Source organism: Glandiceps talaboti, chromosome 23 (genome assembly GCF_964340395.1).
Source record: "Glandiceps talaboti chromosome 23, keGlaTala1.1, whole genome shotgun sequence".
Lineage (NCBI taxonomy): Eukaryota > Metazoa > Hemichordata > Enteropneusta > Spengelidae > Glandiceps > Glandiceps talaboti.
In genome coordinates, this window is record NC_135571.1 from 6,012,332 (window position 1) to 6,039,229 (window position 26,898).

At 35.4% G+C, this 26,898-nt stretch overlaps 1 protein-coding gene across 1 annotated transcript in view; it reads left to right on the plus strand.

Annotated features, from left to right (window-relative positions):
- The window catches only part of LOC144452796 (cGMP-inhibited 3',5'-cyclic phosphodiesterase 3A-like), a 117,119-nt gene that overhangs the window by 86,719 nt on the left and 3,502 nt on the right, over positions 1 to 26,898 (plus strand). The window contains exons 2-10 of the mRNA XM_078143952.1: positions 17,934 to 18,188; positions 18,802 to 18,877; positions 19,489 to 20,096; positions 21,128 to 21,295; positions 22,272 to 22,383; positions 23,451 to 23,588; positions 24,554 to 24,753; positions 25,395 to 25,598; positions 26,112 to 26,273. Of these exons, the coding sequence (XP_078000078.1) occupies positions 17,934 to 18,188; positions 18,802 to 18,877; positions 19,489 to 20,096; positions 21,128 to 21,295; positions 22,272 to 22,383; positions 23,451 to 23,588; positions 24,554 to 24,753; positions 25,395 to 25,598; positions 26,112 to 26,273 (1,923 nt within the window). The remainder of the gene's footprint in view (positions 1 to 17,933; positions 18,189 to 18,801; positions 18,878 to 19,488; positions 20,097 to 21,127; positions 21,296 to 22,271; positions 22,384 to 23,450; positions 23,589 to 24,553; positions 24,754 to 25,394; positions 25,599 to 26,111; positions 26,274 to 26,898) is intronic.

Sequence of the window (26,898 nt, forward strand, 5' to 3'; positions counted from 1 at the left end):
TCTTGAAGGCAGAGCCCTCAGCTGCGAGAGACTGGGTAATGGAGGCTAGGGAACACCAAAGGTTGGTGCAACACACAAAATTGCTGTGTCTCTATTGCACATCAGACTTTGCTAAGAAGACAAACGTCCAATCCTTGCACAGATTAATGACCATAAAAAGTCAGAAATGAACCTTTCAAGTGATCCAACACCTGAGCACCGAAGTAAATATCTCTATGGACTATTTTGACTGTGAATTTATTGATCTCGGTGTTCCTATTTCCCTTGTGGTGAGAGAAAAACATTTATAAAATGAAAAAGTTAGTGAATTTATTGGTTATCCTGAGGGTAATACGTAGCTGATACTTCTATTTAGGGGTTGGTTTTATTGAATCAAAAGAACAGTCATTGGAAGAACAATTTTATTATATTTTGAATTGCTGCCTACATGTATATAAACTTTAACTTAGATAGATATATATGTGTACTCATGTACATATAAGTTGGTATAACTACGGGGACTGCGAGTGGTAAGTTAATCGCAATACGACATCGTGATACACACTCTCATTGCGTGCGAAAATCACGCTTTGTAATTGTGAGACATAGATAGTCACCTCATGCCGACAGTGTTGATAAGGTGATTAGATTCACAAGAGGCACACTATCACCTGCTTGTATAAAGCTACCACATCAGACAACTGTAGTTTTTACTTTGTGTCCATTTTAATAAACCGAAACCTCGATTGCCAGAGTAGTAGCATATTGATTGATATACATTGATTTCTACATCACTGCAAAGAATGCATGTAATCCCTCAACTTATAAGTACTTAATGTAAATTTGTAGATAATGTAAACATTGGCCAGTGGCATGATAATCTTATAGAGTGGTTACATACATTGTGTACACAGAAGTACAATAGCACATGTTGTAGGTGCCTCATAATCTATGAAATATAGCTGTAATACATACGTGTATATGTACATGTTTTAACATTTTTATTGTAAATTTCAACCAACTAGAATTATAATATTGTGACTATAGATGCATGAATGATACATGATTCACAGAATCAAGATTCATGTTGTTCTATGTATATTCATGGAAGCACTAAGATTCATACTCAAGTTCTCTTCTTTCACTTTTGATCGAGAAACAGACATATTTTGAACAAGTTACTTGTCCTTCTTCAGTGTCTAACTGGATCTGGCAGAATGATCCAAGTTTACTGGAGGCTTTGAGTAACCAGAGATGTGAAAAGGTTAGCTTTAAGTTTGAATTGAGGTGTGAAAGTACTTGTCAGTTATGTACACCTAACTGTCCACCTTCTGTGATGATGTCACTGTAGATTGGTGGAATGTCATATTTTCCTACATTGGCATTAAGTGATGGATTGTTGACTTTGATGTACACGGCCTCCAATAGTCTTCTTTTATCCATGTTTTGTGAGTGGAGGTATAAATCGTAGCGATACCGTATACATGTAGGAACTAGACTAAAATTTCATCGAATCTTGACACAATTTCAATCAAACTATTGATAATGAACGTACAATGATGTAGGTGGGAATTTGTACCAAGTAATTGTGGTATAATCAAATAGATAATACCCTCATGAATTTTCACCCAAATCATGATGTAATTCAAGACTACAGATATATATAGATAGATAATACAATGATGTACCGGTATGTGTATTTCCATCTAGTTGCTGGCATATTCCAATCAAGAAGTGTATGATGACATTATTAGTGTGGTAATATAAGGATAACTTTCGCTATTTTTATACTATCAGTGATTGAAGGAATAATTTCATTGCTTGCTTCATTTCCACAATAATAGTATATATATGTAGGACAGTACAATATGGTTACTTTGGAATGGTAAATTGGAAACGAATGCGACATTGCATGGTGAATGGTATAGATGACAGTAACTTTTTCTTGTTCTGGGAAGTTTATAACCCTATGGCATGAACAAACTCTTTATGACATTCCCTACCATCTAACTACATGTACATCCAGTCAATCTATCAGGGTGCGTTTTGGGGTTCTGTATGGTGCGTGTTATATTAAGATCATTCCATGCATACTTTACCATTTATTAGAACTTGTGATATGTATCACCCCTTTTCAGTTATTACACAGATTTAAGTTAAGCTGTGTACCTACTGTATATCTTGCCTTAAGTCTTGTTAAAGAATATTAACCTAACAGGCTGCAACTCCAGTATGTGTTATACTCTTATATTCTGACCAAATTGTAATGCAAACACTTTAAGTGCAAATTGTAAGATGTTCACAACAGTATTAGTAACTGCAGCCGTGATGTGTAATGTTTTTACACCCTACCTAAATGGTGAACGCTAAGAGTCAGAATCGTCTTGACTGCAACCGCAATCTGTCAACGTGTTAAATTTTCTGCGAAAGTGTAAATTACATGTAAGGTGTAGGAGGTAGAATGACAGTAAATACCCTCAATCAGTAAATTGCTGTTGAAATTCAATGCAATGCACTTGCTACAAAACCTATCTAAAGTCAATATTAGAAAGTCTATCTACTCGTAAAACTCAATTTGCTTTCTGTATTGCCTTTTTCGAGAGCTTAGTGTTGGTAATCAGATCTTTAAAGAGGTTATCAGAGATTGATTGAAAAATAAAGGTGTTAGTACGAAATTATTCATCATCAGAACACAATCAAACAACCAGGGACTGCCCAGCATTATTGACTAACTAATCAACAAAATGGAATGGTGAAATTTTCATGAATGGTTATCCCTTGGGAAGACCATTTAATAGTATCATATTCCCATGGCTAGGCAAGTAATGAGGACCGTATATTACGAAGACGTTGTAATTTTGTCATTATTTTTTTTTATGTCTGGGAGTTGACATACACTTTGGCAGGTATATACAATCATGCACTATCATTTACATGAGAGAACTTTTCTTTTATTTATGAAGGTATCGGTGATATCTTAATTCTTACCTTTCGGTGTTATCACAGCATCATTTATTTTGCATTTATGTAATATCAGAGCTTATCGCCAACAGCTTAAAGATTATTATCTTGTAATCTTTACATTAGCCGGGCACTAATCCACAAATATTGAAATGGTTTTCAGTGGTAATGTGAAATTATTCAAGTGAGTTGTTCCTTTTGTTGACAGTGTGTTATTTTCCCAATATTTGATGGCCATATTTGAATTGATAATGGCTTGATTATGATCGATTTCAAAAATTTGTATGGAGACCCCTGATTTTTTTTCTCGATTTTAACTTAGGTTGAATTGGGGTTGAACTTTGTTGAAAGTAGTAACAGCAAAATTTAAGATTTTTATTTCTGGGGTGCATTACTTAGTCTGTAAGGTACATGTACACCATGACAGGGCACCTTCACACAGCGGTCAACCCCTCTCGCAGTTAGAGTTGGCAGATGAGGGTGGAAAGACTTGATGTACCTTATATTACTGTATGTAAAATGATTTCGGATGGTGGCCATATTGGATGGTGGCCATATTGGATGGTGGCCATATTGGATGACTTGGATAGATTTTGATATCATTTTGACCTCTATGTAAAAAATTTGCATGGTGACCCTAGATTTATTTTATAGATTTTAACTGAGAATAGATTGGAGTTTTCTTGAACAAAGAAACAGCAAAAATTTATTTCCAAGGCGATCTATTTTAATGACTTCAGCAAAACACAGAGATAATAGCATTGCAAAAACAACTTGGATTTCGGAGTCATCTTGTTACTTAAGTGTCTATTATGTGACTGGATCTCTGACACTGAACCATTTAATGTTTGATTGATTACCTTAAATTCATTGTTGTGATTTATATTCTCCTTGGCTTCTTCATGGCTGCACAACTTAACAACAACACATTTTAAAATTGATATGTGTAACTCATTTATTGTACAGGGTGATTCCTTCCAATATATCTCAAGATTTTTGTCCGCAAAATTCTGATAAATTGCTGAATAAGAACATTGTAAAATATAGATAAGTGCATCTTCATAAATGTTTATAGTTTTAGGATTATGATTTAGTATCTATTATGTTTGCAATCAGATTCATAGCTTTTTTTACTACTTTGAATAGTCTGTCTGCGCATGTCTACAAGTTAGTTAGTGTGAACATAGACATATGTATGTATGTATGTATGTATGTATGTATGTATGTATGTGTATGTATGTATATATGTACAATGTATGTATGTATTCAGTGTATATATGTATGTATGTATGTATGTATGTATGTATGTATGTATGTATGTATGTATGTATGAATGTATTGTATGTATGTATGTATGTATTCAGTGTATGTATGTATGTATGTATGTATGAATGTATGTATGTATGTATGTATGTATGTATGTATTCAATGTATGTATGTATGTATGTATTCACTTGTATGTATGTATCTATCAATGTACACATACATGTACATGTATGTATGCATATCTCTGTTATGTGTGTACATGTATGCAGTTGACATAAGGTTGATATATTTAGAGACAAGCCTACGGTGTACATCATGGCCTTCTCCTACACCTACACATCCTCTAGCATGTAGGTTTAAGGTCATTATATTTTGCTGATGCCATGATTTGCATACCAATCATGCCAGCTTATTGACCTGAAGGCGAAATCAATTCTTTGAATCGGCACAAGCACAGCAGTACAGTGATTTCCCGATAAAAATGTCTCCTGATGTCCAGGACAGTAATTAGTATGTTTCCTGACAATACAGTCTGTAGTAAGGAAGTGACATCCTGTTGACACATTGGCAACAAGTTGTCGTCAGTGCAAGCATAGACCCTACACATGTAGGATCTATGGTGCAAGTCTGAATTCAGATTATAATTAGATCATGTTATTGCTCAATATTTTTCATCTTTCAGCCAAGGAAAATACAAGTAACTTGAGGGGCTTTGTCACTACGGGTAGCTAGACAAGCACTGACAAAACATACCCTTAGGTCATGAGTATTTTCTTCCTGAATGAAGTAAAATGTTGGAGAATAATATAATTATATCAGCGCCATTAATATCAAAGAAAGATTGGGGAAAATAATCATAATGGTAATTTTGAACGTTTTGACTCATAATCTCGAACACAGCAGAACCAGTGATGTAGACACATGTTGTCATGACATAGATACGCGTTGTTATGACGTACATTGTAGAACGACCAGAATATAAATTCTATATTTTTTTTGTTCAACTTGGCTTGTGCATGGTATAGATGTCTCATTGTTATGTTAGATTTGCAAATGATTGTAGTAGTCGGGGGTGTTGCTTACAATTTCATTTTGCTGGCAGTCTATCGTCAGTGTCCGTTAATGTTTTGAATCAAATCCGACATCCAAAAATAAGAAGAATTGAGACCACTTTGATCCACTTATTTTGGCTCATGAAAAAGTTTGACCACTGATATGTATTAAAAGATTCCCAAATGACCAACTAGACAAGTCAGGAGTGTTGCTTTATAACATATAGAAGACAGGCGGTGCACTTTGAATTATACGGGTATGTTGTAATCCACAGGGAAGGCTCTTTACAACACTCTCCAAAATGTATCCATTGCATCAGCGGAAATATGTACACTTGCTTGCGAGAGTTGACTTTGGATGTATTTATTACACTGCTACTAGCAAAGAGACAATTTTCACACTAACTTGCAGCTCCACTTTATTTAGTTTGACTACTGACTACCAAAAAGTGACAGACAAGTGAGCATCTGTCAAATTAACAGTCACATGTCCAATAGCATCATAATATGCAAAATTTGTGGAAAGTGTCTGTTGAAAATTAATACATGCATTCACTGTTTCTTCCAATAGTGAAGATACTTTAAGATATAATCAATTGCATTTATGATAAGGCCAAGACAAAAAAGAATTGTTTCTGGTTAGGACAGTGTGTCTGAAATGGTGCAACGACGCGTCTTTTTTTTTTTTTTATTCTCGACAAACCTGTCACTCAATCTACTATTTATGGCAGTTACTGTTCACTTTGATCAGTACTTTAGAGCTCAGTTTAGAGCAAGTGTGTAAGTTGGGCAGATGTTATTTGCTTGTTCATAACTGGCTCTGCAGTTGTCTTCATTGAAGTAGGGAGGGTTATTTTTGTGTTTCCTCACGGATCTGCAGAGTGCATGGGCTGGACAAACATGAATAAAAAAGACCAATGCGGGGATATTTAAGTGATGTGCGTGCTGACCAGAAACAATTCTTTCCTTATTTTGGCCTGAGTCGCTATGTGCGTAGTAATGCTTATGTATATATCTGGCACTAATCCGTCGCCCCACCTGTGATCAATTTGTAAATTATGATCTTAGAATAAACCATATGCAGCACAGACAAGCCACTAATCATCCTAATAGTGAACTGTCCAGTTGCAGAGAACATGTTTCTTTCCTCCTGACGACTTCATCCCTATGCAATGACCCCAATGTCATGCGCAAATGTTATCCCATGTGAATCAGATGGAAAAAGCTCAGAAACTTCCACAGGGAATGAAACCCAAGAGTTGGAAGGAGATCTATTACATGTGCATAGGGAATTTTTGAGTCCGACTAGTTTTCCATCAAATACGTACATGCACATGCCATACAGTAGTCACTTTCTCAGATTGGCAAATACTCTCCAAGACTCACAATGTCCATTAGACAGCCATAGCCTTGTGAGAATTCTGAATTCTACGACAATATTTGAGCTACTTTCAAAAGAAAACCTATTATTTACTCAAAGTTAAATATGCTAGGTTTTTACAACGTTGTATTAAAAGGTACATTAAAATTATTCTTTTCACCAGTCTTTCATGAATTTCAATTGTGCAGGTATAGTTATATTATTCGCTGTAAAAAAGAAATAGTATTTGCAGGCATTGTGTGGTGCATGGCTTACATTCGTTTTAGCAGGCCTAATATATGATCATATTAAATGCTCATAAGTAAAATAATACCATAGGAAAACAGCATGATCATTCCATAAACCACGTTTGAAATAGGTCCGTAAACTATATCTAAAGCCTTCACAGACAGCCACCTGTGGTGAGGGATATACTTAGATGAAAGATAATAACAGAAAAATCTCATGTCCTAAAACATGATCAGTAAAAGGTGACTTTCTTTCGATTCTGTGAGTTAACTATTAACTTTCTCCGCATCACCAACTTTACCGCTAAAACTTTTGATCATAATTTTTCTTTTACTGTAAATTTTTCTTACATGTCAACTTTATTTTGGATTGTAATGTGTAATCATAAAAAATAATAATATTGATAATCCCCAAGAATGCCATTTTGTAGTATTTGCGTAGTACCACTGACTTTCCCACTCAAACTTTTTGATCAAAATTTTTCATTATGCTAAAAATTTGTGTCACATCACAACTTTATTTTGGATGAAAGACATAGAAGTAATATTTCTATACTGATTAATATTAAAATTATGGTCTGAAAAATTGTCATACTCACAATAATTTGATCACAAATAATCAGTAAAAAAGTTTAAATGTGATTGGTCTGGATAAGAGAAAGCAGTGACTGAGAAACCAATAAAGTTTAAACAGACTAGTACTTTGTGAAAATAAATGTATTTGGACTCAGGGTTCATATTATACATAAAATATTATTGAGACTGACAATTATTAAGAAAAATTCTAAATTTTTGCTGACACCTTGTCAGCAGCATCAGGATTCCAGTACATTGTATATTTTCGACATTATTAGGCAAATACTTCAAGAAACACACTTTGTATCTGCATTTTAAATGGCAGTCTCTCTTTTTATCTTACATTTTGTGAGAAAAAACCCCCAAAGATTGCATGCAATTAATGACATTTTGTAGTCCATCTATGCTCATAAACTATTGATGGTGATAATCAGATTTCAAAGAGTGTCTTTTCATATAAATTTCTCCTCTTATCTACGAGTTGTGGAATATTTATGAATATTTGATGCTGATACAATCTTGCCTTGACTGGAGGGAATACTTAGCTTTATAGTACATGTACAATGTACACACTGTGGAAACTCAGTTTTCCTTGCTCACTCTACTCAGTCCTGCCCACACTGTCTATACACAGTGGAAACTCAGTTTTAACCACTAACTCTTCTCAGTCCTGCCTACACTGTCTATACACAGTGGAAACTCAGTTTTAACCACTAACTCTTCTCAGTCCTGCCCACACTGTCTATACACAGTGGAAACTCAGTTTTAACCACTAACTCTTCTCAGTCCTGCCCACACTGTCTATACACAGTGGAAACTCAGTTTTAACCACTAACTCGACTCAGTCCTGCCCACACTGTCTATACACAGTGGAAACTCAGTTTTCCTTGCTCACTCTACTCAGTCCTGCCCACACTGTCTATACACAGTGGAAACTCAGTTTTCCTTGCTAACTCTTCTCACTCCTGCCCACACTGTCTATACACAGTGGAAACTCAGTTTTAACCACTAACTCGACTCAGTCCTGCCTACACTGTCTATACACAGTGGAAACTCAGTTTTAACCACTAACTCGACTCAGTCCTGCCTACACTGTCTATACACAGTGGAAACTCAGTTTTAACCACTAACTCGACTCAGTCCTGCCCACACTGTCTATACACAGTGGAAACTCAGTTTTAACCACTAACTGTACTCACTCCTGCCCACACTGTCTATACACAGTGGAAACACAGTTTTCCTTGCTAAACTGTTCTCAGTCCTGCCCACACTGTCTATACACAGTGGAAACACAGTTTTCCTTGCTAACTGTTCTCAGTCCTGCCCACACTGTCTATACACAGTGGAAACTCATTTTTCCTTGCTAACTGTTCTCAGTCCTGCCCACACTGTCTAACACAGTGGAAACTCCATTGTACTCACTTATCTTCTCCTGTGTATGAACTGTCACTGCATGAAATGTGAAATTACTGTCACAGTGGTAACTTCAGCCACATATTACAGAACTGAACAAAGATATGATTTACATTTTGTGTAAGCATACAAATAGATTTACAGAGACAAATGGAGTGATTTACAGTCACACAAATTTGCATACATTTGTAACAAATGTATACACGTATGTATGTACCCACATGCGAGAACATACATACATACATACATACATACATACATACATACATACATACATACATTGTGTGTATACATACATACATACAGACACACACACACACACACAGACACACATACATACACATTGTACTCACAAAATACAAAGTTAATATACTTTAAGAAAGACAGACAGTGAACACAGTGCAACAAGGTTAAACCTGCACATAAATGCTTGGAGGTGGGAACGTTAGTTTGAAAGTATAAAATGCGTGTACTGACAATGATAGGGCTAAATCTGTTTGTGAAATCTCCATGCAGATTGTGTGTTGATATGTATAGGGGTAGTAACATGTCTGTTTATCTTAGCATAGATATCTACAAATTAGTCTCATTCCATTACTTACATTTACCACAACATTGATCAATGACAACTCATACTTAAGTAGACATTTTCGTTTATTGTGTATTTCACGTCAATTTGCAATAAAGATATTCCGAGTAGTGATTTTCACAGTAGGTAGTCATGTGATACATGTGATGTCCTGCAGACAGTCCGTGTCAATATAAAAGTAAGAAGTAATCACACTGACTTCCCATGGTCATACTAAGATAGAGTTTGTAGTTTATGTAATTAATGAGTAGATAAATTACACAGGACATGAGTTAATGTGATAGAAGATCTACTAAACATCAAACTCGTCACTGATGTCTATTTTATGTATCATCAATTTCAACAGATGTATTTCATTTACTTATACTTACACATGGTGACAAATTAACAGGAAACTGGATTGTCTGAAAGTGGCACAAGCTTCAAGTTTATACGTTGTTGGACTGGGGAGGGGAATGCTTGCATAAATAAGTTAATGACATGTACTTGTGTATTGTTACTGTCAATATATATGCCTTTGGTGGCATTGAAGTTTTATTCTTGCAATGTAGGCACATTTGATAACACGATAACTGTTTTCTCAACATTTTATATGTACTGGGTATATAATTAGATGTTATTCTCCAATATTTTTCTTCATTCAGACGGAAAATACAAGAAACCTTTAGGGGTGTCACTACTCGTCTAGATGCACGTTGCTGTCACATGGAACGTATATATAATGAATATATATTCCATATTTTTGTTCTAAATGGCTAGAGCATGGTATAATTTATGTCGTCAAATCGTAATATGTGTTATTTCTAAATATCAGGTTGAATTCTGCTAACAGCAAGTGATGGTTAAATATATGCATCATTAACTAGAATACAAGATGTATGTTTCAGTCGACAATAGACATTATGCCCTCAAACATATAAACTCAGCTTGTGTCCCTTTAAAGGGGTAAATGTCAAAAGCTTAGATTTCCTTTCAGGATCAGTCAGGTCATGAGAAAAGTCAAAATAAACAGGCTTTGTCAATGTACTGATTCTGCCTCGGAAAGAGTAAATGTGTAAAGCTCTTGCTAGTAACAATGTTCTGTCTTTTAGACGCATATTAAAAAGGGCATGGACATCACTATATCTCGGATGACAAGTACCATGTGTTTGTACTTTGCCAAGAAATCAATATTATCAGAGTCATTTCCTAGAAGGTGAAAATCAATGTCCTGTTCTAGATCTAATGCTAAATATATGTATGGACAGAATAGTAACTAGGTAATAATGTCCTCTCATAGTTCGTTGATCAGCTGATAGGCCAAAGGTCAATACTCGCCAGTCGGTTTAACATGAATACTGGCACTTTTTCATGATACTTCTATTTTGTAGTAGCCAATGAGTAACAACTTAGGTAATTCGGCTCCACTTCTCAATACCGGAAATAGCATTTTAACTTACAGTATATGCTTGTAGAAGGTCAAATAAAAGGGCATTGTTGTAATCCACGACCTCTTTTACGACACCGTCGAAACTTGTCGTAAAAACATGTTTCATTATTTCAAAGTGTAGTAGAAGAAATAGCAGCTCTGGTTTGTGAGAATGATAAAAGGGGTGACTTTCACTACATGTAACATAATTAATGCATGTATAACATAAATGGCACGGCAGGAGTCATGGTATTGATTCATGACATACCAAAGTGGTAAAAAGTCTATTCCATTTATGCTGTGATCGGCTGACTGGTTCAAAGGTCAAACACTTTATAGTGGACTGTTTTTGGTTAAATTTGGTGAAATTTATCAAAGAAAATTAATAAAAGGAAAATGAAGTCCTTGATGGTTATTCCATTGAGACTATTGATAGAATAGTCCCGGCCATTTTCATTTTTGGGGGTTTATTTGTAGAAATTCAAAAAAATGTTTTTCCCCCGAGAGTATAAATGATAGAATAGTTACTAAATTTTGTAGCATACAAGCTATATTGTTAGGTTGGTGTTAAGCAAGTATGGTTTTACATGAACCATAAGGTGATTTGGATTGGAAAACACATCCCTGGGGAGCACTCTGTAATATTTTTATGCGAAAATGTTGTATTGTATATAGTCTTTGGGGACTTTTTTTTATAAAGCTATAGCTCTCTGCATGACTGAGAAATTGTGATGTACATGAATCTGTTCCCAAAAGAGTGTGAGAGCGTTGTTATCAATTCTTATCAGATTTGTGAGAAAAAAAAACCACCCCAAAAAAACAACACTGAGATGCGATTTTTTTTGGTAACATTGGGAGAAGTCGACATCAATTTTGAAGTCTTCCTTTTTTGTTTTGTTTTACTGTAAACATTTATTTTGGTACATGAAAAATTTGGTAGAATAACAATTCAGGGTGATGTGAAGCTATTACAAGGTTGTCACTGATTGGATAACATACAACTACTTTATTACTCATTATTAATACAGCCAAAAGGTGTGTTCGTTGCCTTTATTTTCTAACCAATCAGAATGAACCTTATAAAGTACTTCACTTGTTGCCTTTGTTTTCTAACCAATCAGAATGAACCTTATGAAGTACTTCACTTGTTGCCTTTGTTACTAACCAATCAGAATGAACCCTCTAAAGTACTTGTTGCCTTTGTTTTCTAACCAATCAGAATGAACCTTATAAAGTACTTCACTTGTTGTCTCTGTTTCTAACCAATCAGAATGAACCTTATAAAGTACTTCACATTATCTGAGCAATTTAGGATGTCTTTGATACATTTTAATAATATGGTGGGTAGTGCAAGTGGAAAACAGCCACATTGTATATAAACACTACTTGTAAATATGTCAACTGGTCGGCCTGTTGTATTCAGCACAACTGTTGTTGACACAATTCTGAACAGCTGTATATAAAAACATCAACTAGTATACTAGTAAAGTGCAATGTACATATGTATGTTTGTAGGTCTTCTTTCTGTGGTAAAAAGCTTCTGCAGCTAAAGTAAAGCCCTTACTGAAAAATATGCCACTTTATTACATGTATATTGTTACCAGAAATACCTTCATAGGAGTCTTACAATATAGACTTGACCTTGTCCTCATTTTGGTACTACATGACAGTAAACCTCGTGTGACCTATCCAAGTCTTTAATTAGACTTGACTTGCTGTAGTGACAACATAATAAAAGGACACAAGCTGAGTTCATACGTTTGGGGCTAGATCTACTTTGCATATTGAAAAGTCTTTCGTAATATTCTGCTTACTGAATCATATGTAACCACAATCTGATTAAAATCTGATGTGGTGAAAGCGGCAAGATGTCTGTATTTACCTCTGTTTCCTCCTTCTGTGTTGTTTACTTTGTTCAGGGTGATCGCCACCTTCCCACATCTGACCCTGTGTAACTAAAAATCTCATTTGAATCTCAAGGATCTTGAAAGGTTTCTTCAACCAATCAGCACGCTTCTTTAAAAATCGTTTGGAGAGACGTGCCGCCATCAGTGGGTTGTGTAGTCAATGCAATCCTCCATGTGTGGTATATGCATCGACTTTCATTTGATACTTTATTTATTTTAGACTTGTCATAGAAAATACCTAACAACACACACTATGTTATAAAGGTTACCAAATTTGCTAATTTGGGAATTTAAAATCTCCCACCAAAATTGTTCAAACAAATTTTTTGTCTCTAATTTTTTATTTCCATCAGTTTTATTTTAGACTCAAACTGTTGGAATATTTATAAAATAAGTGATGGTGTCAACATTTTGCTAATAAAGGAATCAAATTAACAAAAATTGATAAATTTGGGGTATTACTATTAGACGGTGATGATAGAGTTTGATTAGTGGTGTACCATACGGTATGTTCATTTCTTTTTGTACTGCATGGTTTCTTTTCAATCTCACCATATGTGAAAGTCATACAGCAATTTGATAATGGGAAGTGGGATAGACTGGTACTGAATATTTTTATGGCAGAGTTGACGGATGGAATATATCATAATTTTATGAGAAAATGGATCCCAAAATTTCCAAGCCAGAGAAAAAAGTACCATCCCAAATGATCAATAATTTCCATTCTCAGGCTAGTTTTAATATTATATATATATATATATATATATATATATATATATATATATATATATATATATATATATATATATATATATATATATATATATATATATATATATATATATATATAGTTTATATATATATAGTTTATATATATATATTCATATATATAAACCATTGCACAAAGTCATATCTATTAAGGGATTTGTGGCCAAAAAGTCTGTTTTGTGCTAAGCTTTGAGCGTTTTTATTTTGCAGTGAAAACTGTACTTTCCAAATAATCACTTGTTTTTCTTCCAATGTTATAAAACCAATTGTATTAAGCCATTGATATTAAAAAACAAAACCTAAAAAATACAAAAAACAAAATGTAAATATAACCAAGGATTTTTTAGTCAACCAGTCTATTTTGCTGCAAAGCTTTGAATGTTGTTTATTTTGTACTGATGTTACCAACTGTATTTTTAGTAACCCCTCTTAAACATCTGTGTTGTAAATTAGATATGTTTTGATTCTGTTCTTTAGTAAATAAGTTAACATATGTTTATAAGCCGTGTATGCTTGGGAACACTGCTGTATATAATCTATTGCACCAGTGCAAGTCTTGTTATTATTTAATATCTCATAAAGCACAGCTCCATTTTATGTCTCAATGCACATGAATATTTAATCAGAGAATAGTCATAAAGATACAGTAAAATACAGTACCTAGAGCTTCTAATGATTTCTTACAGTTACTGTCCATCTAATGATTTCTCACAGTTACTGTCCAACTAATGATTTCTTACAGTTACTGTCCATCTAATGATTTCTGACAGTTACTGTCCATCTAATGATTTCTGACAGTTACTGTCCATCTAATGATTTCTTACAGTTACTGTCCATCTAATGATTTCTTACAGTTACTGTCCATCTAATGATTTCTCACAGTTACTGTCCAACTAGATGTGGGGCAAGTTCAGGATGAAAACAGTTTGCGATCCGTTAGTTAGAATGTCTGCGTAGCTGGCGCTGTACTTCGCAATCTCTCATAGTAGACCAGATCTAATACAGCGCTGCGACGTGGACATTTTAGCCAACGGATCACAAACCATGTTCATCCTGAACTTGTCCATTGAATACAGATATTATTTAGCAAACATGACTTCATGATGGAGCTGTTGTCCACCCCCACCCCCACCCTCCCACCCCCACAAAACAATAACAAAGAAACCAAATATGTATTTACATGCAGATACATGTAACCTTGCTTGAGGTAATGAGTTGATCCAGTAATGAAAATGTAATTGTGTGAATATTGCTCTACTGCTAAGATAACATGAATGCAAAAACCTAGGAAATGAATTAGGAGCCATTGAATAACATTGTTTGTGAATGAAAATAACGCTACATTATCAAAACTAATCACGCAGTTTTTGAAAATTTCTGCTGAAACTCAGTAAACTCGGGGATTAAAACAAACAAAAGCAAGATTGATGTGAGTGTTGTTGACAGATGTTGAGATTCGACTGATAGGGTCGTTGTATCTTGTCAATAATGTAACACGATATCCACCATACATGCAACATGTGTTAGCCAGGACTTGTCATCAACACTCATTTCACAACATGCACAAGCCAAGTTATTGTCTTTGAGTTTGAACATAAAATATGGTTTATATACCCGAGTCGTTCTGTGTCACTACAACCCAAGTCTATTACACTGTTCTGTGGTGCACAAAATATGATGAAAACATTCCAAATTGCCATTATTTTCCCAATTTTCCATACATTAATGTTTGAGGATGGATAATTCTATTATTCCACAATATTTTTCTCCATTCATGCACACAATGTTTCAGACTTAAGGGGTTTTGTCAATATGAGTCTGTCAACGTGTAGTGACAAGACCCCTTAGGTCACTAGTATTTACCTTGGCTGAACAAAAACATCTATTGGGAAATATTAATATCTAAAATTTCATTAATAGATGACAACACATTTTTATTGTAGGTAAAAAATGATAAAAAATGGAATTGCTGATGAGAAAAATATGAAATTTTGGTGCTGCACAGCACTAGAGATTACTGTGTGTCAGTGATGCATCGAAGGGCATCTTGGTCACAGTTCGTTGTGTTCTCATTTACGTCTGATTATAGTCGCATATTAAATTTCTAAAATGTCTGCCAGCCGAGGAAATTGCTATGTTTTCACAATTACAATGTGTTTATCAAGACTTTATTAAATACTTCTTGCCTAGATACCGTAGGACTGATATTAAATGATGTACAGGCAATCAGAAATATTGGAAACGTGACTGTGATTTTAACAAATCATTACACTTGATTGAAATAGTTATTGGCTGTCTTTCAGTTTTTACGTTTTTACAGATTGTGGAACTTTCATGAGCTAAGTTAAAATGTGATATTGGCTATCACTTTAGTATTCTTTGAGCTGTGGACAATATATTGTTCATTGTTCCAAGAATCATAAGGGTATTTAGATATTACTCCCCAATATTTTCTTCGTTCAGCCAAGGAAAATATGAGTGACCTAAGGGGCTTTTGTCAATACGAGTCTGACTAGACAAGTAGTGACAACCCCTAGGTCATGAGTGTTTTCCGGCTGAATGAAGGAAAATATTGGAGAATAACATAAATATACCAGTGCCAGTAATATCAAAGAAAAATTGGGGAAAGTAGTAGCAATTTTTAATGTTTTGATTTTGAACACAGCAGAACCAGTGACGTAGACATGCATTGTCGTGACATAGACACGTACTATCGTGAAATAGTACGACCATAGTACCGGTATATGTTGCATATTTTTAGAACGACCATAGTATATATTGCATATTTTTTGTTCAACTTAGCTCTTGCGTGGTATTATACAGTATAATACAGTTACTTTGGAAGTTTAAATTGGAAATGAATGCAATCTTTTTTAATCCCATGAGAACATAATAATGTCATCAGGTTTATATCAATGCTTCAACACCATTAAACTATCACTTCCGGTGGTAAGAACGGAGTGTTGTACTAAAGAAAGCCATTTGACTAGACAGTGGAGATAGAGATTGTAGAAAATGAATCCACATGCATAGTTTCTGGACTAAGATCCTCCAAAAAACTCCAGTTACTGTTATTAAATCATAGTTTTAAGTAAAATCTATTGAATCGACAACATTCCTTATATTTTGTTGTTCCACAAACAATTCACTTAAAAACACCAAATGGTGGGTTAGTTGTCAAATTTAGGCAAGAAAATCAGTTGCCAGGCAGAGCCGTAGAAAAGGTTGGTCGTTAACAAGAGAATGAGCCGTCTCATCTGTATGGCTCCACTTATTAAATACAGGAGTAATTCAAGACTATGGGATTCATACATTTGGATTTGATTTAATCCTTGTGGCTTATCATACAAGTTAGTAGTAATCCAAGATTGTTGGAATTACATTGGATTAAGGATAAAACCTTGTCGATATGACTTGGAGAAACCATGGCGATAAAAACCAAGGTAGCGCCATCTTATCTTTATCCTGAGATACAGAGTCATAAAGTTATAAAGCCTTCCTGCACCAATAGTAAACCAATACCATCACCAAGGGAAGATATTGTAATTAGACTATAGAGGGCGCCCTAACACGTCATGGTGAAATCTAACAAACTGTTCTGAGCCTGAGACAGTGTCCTATACAACCTCATTCTAGCAAACCAGAGGTGTTACTGCTTCTGCTACGCTTTGAAATAAAGTGATTCTGTGGCAGCGTGTTCTGGATGGTGCCATAAAAGAGGCCGTGGTTTTGCGACGATGATACAACGTGTACCATATGTTTCTTTGAAAATGTAGCTTATGTTTATGATCTGGTGAAATAAATTTCATTCATTCATCACCTAACCACTTGATGACAATGCATAATCATACTTTGTTTTTATTCTCAAATACAAAAATGACGTGACAATTAAGTGTAATAGTCTACACTTGTTATTAATCTTTTTCCCTGAAATAATGACATCTGTGGTATGATCAAATACCCAGTTTGGACTAGAGTAAAAGTCAGGTGTTAAAGGCAAGAAAATGAAATATAAAATGAAAAAACTGATATATGATAGAGCTATCTAAAATGTTTCTGCAGAACAAAAGATTAATATTATCAGATCTCTATGGCTCCACTGATGAAGATAACACTAATGTGAGAACCTGGCATTGAATCATGGGCCTTTAATAAAACAAATTATTAGATACACGAGAAGGGTTTTCTTTCCAGTTTGCTGATCATTCTAATGATTTACAATGTTATTTTTCAGTTTTCTTCTTTCTTTTGATCAATTGTTACTCATAAACATTCATTCCGTCCGTACTCAAAACATTCCACAGGAGTTGCAGAATATGAAAAAGGTACAAAAAACATCAAAATTTGATTACTAGCTAAGTACATGACATTGACAATAATTTGTGTCATCTTCTGCTTTATTACAGTCTGTCAATTCAGTTGACGTGGCCACCATGCAAGAGGCCCATGGTCTGATTACGGACATGTTAGCAGACCAGAGTCTTCCTCCAAATGTCATCAGTGGTCTCAAAGCAGTGAGTAACCTCATCAACCCACCAACCAATTATAACACATTTCAGCGTCCAAGAATCAGTCCATTGATTGCACTCAGTGAAAGCAGTTATGGCTCCGATGTGGAAGACTCGCCATTCATCGGAGAAAGACCCTCAGCTCTTCCGAAGGTGAGCATGATATAGCGCCCCCATAGTCTGAAGATATGGAAACTTTCGTTTTCACTTGCAATCTCCCTTTATAGTAGTATGATAGCACCATTCAATTCTAGCTTATGGTAAACTAATGAATCCACTGCACTTTAGCTCAGCTAGTAAATACTATCTGAAAAGCCCTGTTAAAATTACCACTAACAGTTAATTGCAGTAACAGTTTTCTCAGTCCTACAAAGCCATTGAGAAAGTTGATTATTAACGAAAGAATGGTCCTAGTTAGTGCCCTAATAGTCACAGATTGTAGAAACCTTTGTTTTCACTTCACCCTTTAACTGTTTTTCGCACAGATTTCATACTTTTCTTTCTCTACTTCATACGTTCCTTTACAGTGCTTTACTTCTCAATTTCATCCTGAATATGTGTTGTTGGCTTGAACACTTAAAATCTTCTAGTTTTGTTCAGTTTTGAATTAGCACATTCCTATACAAAGATAACAGAAGGAAATTTGTTCCTAATTGCTACAGAAATTCCACTTTAGAAAAATAATTTTCCCAATTTGAATTGTGATAGTTTCATAACCAACTTTATGGCAGGAAATCAGACAAATTATCATGTTATACTGTTACAGCGGTTACGTCGTAGCTTGCCTCCAAATTTACTCAGAAGAATGTCATCGACTTGGACCACCACTACCTCAGCAACAGGTATGTATTTAGGAGTTGCAGTGTATGGGGAGGTGGGGGGGGGGGGTGGTGTTGGTATATAAAGACCACTCCTAAAGACAAGCAACAGCCATGTCTTTAGGAGTTGCAGTACAGGTGTGTTTGTTTGTGAGTGTGGGTGTGGGGGGGGGGGATTGGAAAGGGGCAATGTTGTTAATAGAACGAACCATCACTACCTCAAGAACAGGTATATACTTAGGAAGTGTGTGTGTGTGTGTGTGTGTGTGTGTGTGTGTGTGTGTGTGTGTGTGTGTGTGTGTGTGTGTGTGTGCATGCACGCACTGGGGCTGGGAAGTGAGTTGCTACCCAAGCAACTAGTATATATGTGTACATGTAGGGGGGTATGGTAGGGAGGTATGAAAAGGTACATTGATACTCTTAATAATCTGTCATCAAAAGATTTCAGTGATTGCTGGTGGTACTAATTATTGAAAAAGTACACTTTTACTATATAAACAAAAGATTTATATAATCTGTCACTAGGGGTGAGATGTATTGAAAAGGTATGTTGATACTCAGTTGTCAGAAGATGTCAGATTTATTGATTTAGTATATTTTTTCCTTGTGTGATATATCTATTTTATTTCAACCAGGCATGCCAACACTGGAGCCAGAACCAAGTCGATCACGCAGTTCAAGTTTTAGACATTCTCGCGATAGTACACCCAATATCAGTCCAAGTAGCAGCAGAAGTGTCAGTCCATCACCCACCACTGGACAGTTTGCTGCCGGTACACGGTCTTTCACAGTTGGATCCACAAGTGGACTTCATCCCAGGTCACGGTCCCGGGGACAATTGCTGCAAACAGAATCTCTAGATAGATCAGACAGTATTGGTTCAAAACCATCAAAAGTTAGTCCTCTCATAGCCCCCACCGACTTCAACATACGCGAAAGTTTTTCTGATGAGATGCAAACAGACGAAACAGAGCAAGAGGAAAACACTGAACATTTTACCAAAGAAATTAAAGTTGGGGTGCCGCAGACAACGAATGTCACCTCAGACTACGAGAGTGCCGACTCTCCAAATGTTAGCGATTTGAGTGATGGTGCACAAGCCAGTTCTAGTGGCACAGAAGAGAAAGCGATAACGCCCGTTATACAAGAGAGCAGTACTGTTGTGACAAGAGGGGTGCTTCGGAAAGCAGGCAATGTTAACAAATCCGATGAAGATCTCACAGTTGAAGATGGGCAGGATAAGGTAATGTAGATAGACAACATATTACATACAGTGTACATGTGTTTATATTTATTTACTCCAGTAGGCTATATGCTGTGTTTATAGTGTCAGGAGTTAGAACCATGCAAGCTCTTTTTCACCATCAATAGCAGCCTGCTATGCCCCTTTAGTTCTCCAATACATTTGTCTGAGTGATGATACCAACTATGGTAAAGCAAAGTTTTAGTGATAGTACCATATATGGTCAAATCTAGTGTCATGCTTGTAATGATGAATTTGTTCTACCATGATAAATATTGAGATACTAATAATTATGCCAAATAAGGTAAAATCATGACATCACTATGTTACCAAATAAGGTAAAACATGATGACATCACAATGTTACCAAATAAGGTAAAAACATGACGACATCACAGTGTTACCAAATAAGGTAAAATTGTGATTACATCATTCATAATTTTATAAAATAAGTTAAGAATGTGATGACATCATAGTCTTACCAAATAAGGTAAAAACATGATGACATCACAACATTACCAAATATTGGAAATTATGATGACATTGTAATCTTGTACTATTTGTGTTTGTTTCTTTATTTCTTTCTTTCTTTCTTTTGAATTACGTATTTTGCCATTAGGCCTAACAAAAAAATTGTATGGTTCCGATTACACTCAATTTTACAGTTGGGTAGAAAGATTTATTATTTTATTTTTTACATGTTTTTTTTTTCATATGTGAGTGTCTGTAGTTGAGGTAGTTATATTTTCCATTGTTTCCATATGATCTCTGTGTCATTGGTTTCTTCACATCAGATGTACGTCCATTACAGATAGTAACAACAGTTTTATATTGTCTTTTTAAATTGATGTCATTTCCACATCCACTATTTCTGTGAGACTTCACAATCTTCACGATTTTATTATTTTTTTCTCAAACATATAAAAAAAAGTTTCAGATGGGGTCAGGTAACCAGAACCAAACAATTTTTAGGTCTCAGTCCTAATTTCTTTGACATACAAATTTATTAAAATTGTACAATTTTGTTGATAGGAAAATGGAGAGGAAAGAACAAAGGAAGAACAGAATGTTGTAGCAAAGAAAGAGGTTCAGTTTGACCCAGTTATTATAGAAAGCAACGAGTTGCTAGGGCAACTAGATAACTGGGATTTCCCCATTTTTGATTTGTCACTGAAATCTGGTCAAAGAGTTTTAAGCCAGGTAAGTGTTAGTAATGTTAATCCTTCCATATGTATAGTCTTGAGATTTGAATGTTAGTTCTGAGGGTATAGGAAGAGGTGCTCACTCCCAGAAAGACGAAACCAAAACAAATTACAATATATTTAGGGCCTGAGATGAAATTTCAAATTCAATCGAAGCCACCTACAGTCATTAACATCATGTCTTTGTTAATCAATCACAGAATTCTGCCCAATGATAAGTTAGTGTTTATTGGAGCAGTTACACATATACATGTATGTCCAAATATGGTAATCACAGAATTCTAACCAATGATAAGTTAGTGTTTATTGGAGCAGTTACACAATGTCCAAATATGGTAATCACAGAATTCTGCCCAATGATAAGTTAGTGTTTATTGGAGCAGTTACACATGTCCAAATATGGTAATCACAGAATTCTGCCCAATGATAAGTTAGTGTTTATTGAAGCAGTGACACATGTCCAAATATGGTAATCACAGAATTCTGCCCAATGATAAGTTAGTGTTTATTGGAGCAGTTACACATGTCCAAATATGGTAATCACAGAATTCTGCCCAATGATAAGTTAGTGTTTATTGAAGCAGTGACACATGTCCAAATATGGTAATCATAGAATTCTGCCCAATGATAAGCTAGTGTTATTATGGACAGTTACAAAATGTCCAAATATGGAATATTTGTCAGGGTAACGGTAATACCACAAACAATTTCTTACTTGTCTGTGGTACTACTCATTCTACCTCACCATTCCGTAGGTACTACAGATCACATGAGATAGCGTTTATGTACCCACAAGTCAATGCGTTAGTATTACCACAAGTCTAAACACTACAATTGTTTAGGCTCTGTTACAAAATCTGTAAGTTTGCAACAACTTTTGGTTCATGATTTCTCATTAAGCAAGACGGTGGTGAAGAGATGATTTGATACCATGGGTAGCATCTAGAATAATTATCTGTGTCTTTAACTTTCAGATTGCTTACAGAATATTTACTGATGCAGGTATCTTTGAGACTTTCCGTATTCCAACCAAAGAATTTATGAACTACTTTCAGAGGTTAGAGGACGGCTATAGGGAAAAACCATGTAAGTGTTTCCTGTCTGTTCACTTCTTTATTTCAGGTGAAAAAACCAAACGTATTCATCAACTTGGTAAATCAAATTACTAAGTTATAACATACAAGTTGAAGCAGTTCAACTTTAAAGGGACACATATGTTTTGGGGATTCATTTTTTTTCTGCATATTAAAGGTACTCACAGTATTCTACTTACTGATATATACTTAACCATCACTTGCAATTGTGTAAACTCAAACTTGGTATTAGGATATATCTGATGACATAATTTATCATACATATCAAAACATGTACAGGAAATCCCAACTATGCAATCAACAGTTCTGACAATGCCAGAACACAAATTGTAATGTCATAGAAAGCAATTATACTAGAATAGTTTTATTGAATTTTTTATTTCATACACGTGAAAAGCTTATAAACTCAGCTTATTCCACTTTCAAAGAACCGTTGATCTTTTGATCTGTTCTGGTTGACATGTAGCTCTACAGAAATTCTTGTGTTATATCTGAGCTCTTGTTGCTTTACGATGATCATTTGATTCACATACCGTACATGTATATGTGGGGTGGGTGGGGTAAAGAAAGTATGTACTGATTATCAGGGGTAACTATGTATACAGTGTATACTTATTATTGGTTAGCATTTGACATGTTCAGATTATCAAGGGCTAACTATACAGATTACCAAATGCAAACCATGTACACATTATCAAGGACCAGCTTTGTACACAGAGATTAACAGGTAGACTATTGTAGAGATATCTGTACAGAAAATTAGGTAAAGATATGCACAGATTACCGAGAGCTAACTCTACAGATTTTCAGGTAAATTTTGTGTACAGATTACTAGGGCTAACTGTACATATTATTTAAAATTGATGTTACCACATTATCAAGGGCTAACTTTGTGTACAGATTACCAGGGCTAACTACAGATGATTGAGTTTTGACTTTATCACATTATCAAGGGCTAACTTTGTACACAGATTATCAAATAAACTTTGTACAGATTATCAGGGGGCTAGATTTGTGTTCTCATTATCAATTAGCTGATATTCTCTTTTATCAAATCAGATCACAATAGAATACATGCAGGAGATGTTCTCCATGCAGTATACTTTTTAACAACACAACCAATTCCTGGATTTCGCCAAGTTAATCCCGATGAAAGTGAGAATCCCAGTGCCAAGAGTGGATCTTCCAGTGATACAGGTAAAAGTGCAAAATATAAGATTTTTTCTAAACGACATTGGCACCCTGATGGAGATTACTAGAATTGGTTCCGTCCTTCCACATGTTAGGCCATTCATAGCACATGTTGATTTCATTCAAACTTGGCACATAGATGAGATACTACGAGGGTTGCTTTCCAACAAAACAATAGAACCACTTTTAATGGACAGAAGAATCAATCATTGTGTACCAGTATTCATTGTGATCGTAGCACCATTTATTTCTTTTACATGAACTGATGTTCCTTGTAATTCCATCATGTGATAACGTTCTTGATAATTTCCAGATACTTACAATGATATGACATCAAGTCATACAGCTGCATAAGTTATTGATAGGACGAATGTAATATAAAGCCCCATAAAAGAACTAAAGTCACTCTATAGGGTACATAACTTTTGCACCAGTATACAACAAAGTTTCAGGTCTTCTATTATTGACATGACCTCATGTTCATTGTAACACCACCATGTGACAATTCTTGGTACGACACGAAGTCATGCAACCGCATAAGTTATTGATAGTACTATAAAAGAACTGAAGTCCACCCCTTCACAGGGATCGTAATATCACTAAATTTTGTACCAGTATTCGTCAGTCTTTAAAAGCTTGTGCAGCAGCTCAGTGACTAGTATGCATGCGCATCCTATATACTATGTGATAGCTATGTGACGTTATTTTTTTTGTGGTTTTACCCCAGGATGCATTGTGGCGCATGTGCATTCTACATGTATATACTATGCGCATTCTCCATGCAGAGGGTGCTATCTACAATATCATCGTGAGGCAGCCAGTCACAAATGAATCTACCCTGCACAAGCTTATGGGCTTTGCCTAGTTATGATATTAGCAGTATTTCTAGTTTTGACATGAACTGATGTTCCTCTCTAACTCCATCTAACTCCATCTAACTCCACCGTGTGACATCTCTTTGTATTTTCCAGATTCTGATAGTGGGATGACTCCAAGTCATATGCCAACGGTGACTCCTAGGGCCAGTTTTACAGCTGATGATAGTTATGGTGTTCTAGCTAGTAATGTTCCAGCACTTGAACTCATGGCATTATTTGTAGCAGCTGCCATGCATGATTTTGACCATCCGGGCAGGACTAATGCTTTTCTTGTGGCAACCAGAGCTTCTCAGGTAAGAGTTGGGTAATTAGCATAAAGTTTTTTGGTTTTTTTTGGGGGGAGGGGTATATTTTAAAGGGAAACCCCAAGTTAGACTTATTTCTGCCTTTACACTTGTATTGATTACTGCTATCAACTTACAGGAAAAGTCCAGTCAGACTTATTTCTACCTTTAGTACACTTGTATTGGTTACTGCTATCAACTTAAAGGAAAAGTCCAGTCAGACTTATTTCTGTCTTTAGTACACTTGTATTGATTACTGGTATCAACTTAAAGGAAAAGTCCAGTCAGACTTATTTCTGTCTTTAGTACACTTGTATTGATTACTGGTATCAACTTAAAGGAAAAGTCCAGTCAGACTTATTTCTGTCTTTAGTACACTTGTATTGGTTACTGCTATCAACTTTACATATGACTTTGGGTGATAAAATCACACTTTGGTAACTTATTCAACTTTGAAATCTTACAAGAAGCCCTACGGCACTGGCTTGTATTCTGCCATTTGGAGATCTCTTGCAAGGAATTGTCTGAAAACTTTTGGATATTACACCATGCATGTAGTTACCTCAATCTCTTTTAATGTCTGAGTAGATTGTGACAACTATGACCCAGGTTTGACCTCTGTTTGTTTGTTTGTTTGTTTGTTTTCTCAGGCAATTCTTTACAATGACCGCGCAGTATTAGAGAACCACCATGCAGCAGCAGCATGGAGTCTCCTCCTATCAAATCCAGAGTATAACTTTCTTAGTCAGCTGGACGACGCAGAATTCAAAAGGTTTCGATTTCTGGTGATAGAATATATCTTGGCAACTGATCTCAAGAGGCATTTTGACTTCTTGGTGGAGTTTAATACGAAGGTGAGTGACCTTTGACCCTATGGTCATCTTGAATCTGGGAATATCATCATGTTAAAGTTGCCATATGGATGACAAATGGATATTTATTTTGGATTTTTGATCAGATTTTAAATAAATACAGTCAATAATAATAGTAATCTTTATTTATACTGGATAGTTCTTTAAGTATATAAACACTTGTCTCCCAAGAAGTCCAGTGAGGGCCATCCCTCATGGGTTCAGTGTTAATGCATAATCTACATGTGTAGGAGGAATCTGGAGTACCCGTGGAAAAACCTGCATTGTCCAATAGTCAAATTGAATGACACTCTTACAGGCTGGTAAATTTAATCAAACCCTGAATGGAGTTGGAACCCATCCTCAGTGGTAAGAGGCAAGTGTTTTAACCACTTGGTCACCAACAATCCTGAATGGGGTTCTAACCTGGCCGCAGTGGTAAGAGGCAATTGGTTTTAACCACTCGGTCACCGACAACCCTTGTCAAACACTTATTATTACAATAATTTGTTGCAGGTAAATGACCCTGATGCTGCAGGCATTGACTGGACAGCTGAACCAGACAGATTATTAGTTTGTCAAATGTGTATTAAATTAGCTGATATCTCAGGGCCAACCAAACAAAAGGATTTACACGTCAGCTGGACCAGTAGAATCGCTGAGGAGTTCTATGAACAGGTATGATGCATGCTTCGTACATGTGTTGGCAATTCGTGACGAGTTCTATAGTATATGTAAATATGGTCGGATTACAAAGTTCTATGAACAGGTATGGTGTGTGCTTCGTACATGTGTTGCCAATTCGTGATGAGTTCTATGATATATTTAAATATGATTACAAAGTTCTGTGAACAAGGACATGGTATGGTCAAATTATGTTGAATTACGAATATAGAGTTGTATGAAAAAGAATGGTCAAATTGCAAAAGAGATCCATGTAAAGTTATGATCAAATCTTTGAGAGCTATGAACAAGTTGGGTCAATTTGGTAAGGAGTTCTTTGTATATGTCGTCGCATCAGTGCAGTAAGGTTGTATCTGCCTATACAATTGCATAGCAGATACGACCTTACTGCACTGATGCGACGAATTGTGTGGTCAGATTGTTCAGCAATATATGAACAGTCAAGTATAATCAAATTGCTGAAGAGTTCTTTGGACACATCTAGTCAAATCATTCAATGACCTGTGAATAAGTATGGTCAAATTGCTAAAGAGTGTGTTTGGATGCATATGGTCAAATTCCTAATAAGTTGTATAAGAATGTACTTCAAATTGTCAAGAATTCTTTGAACATATATGAG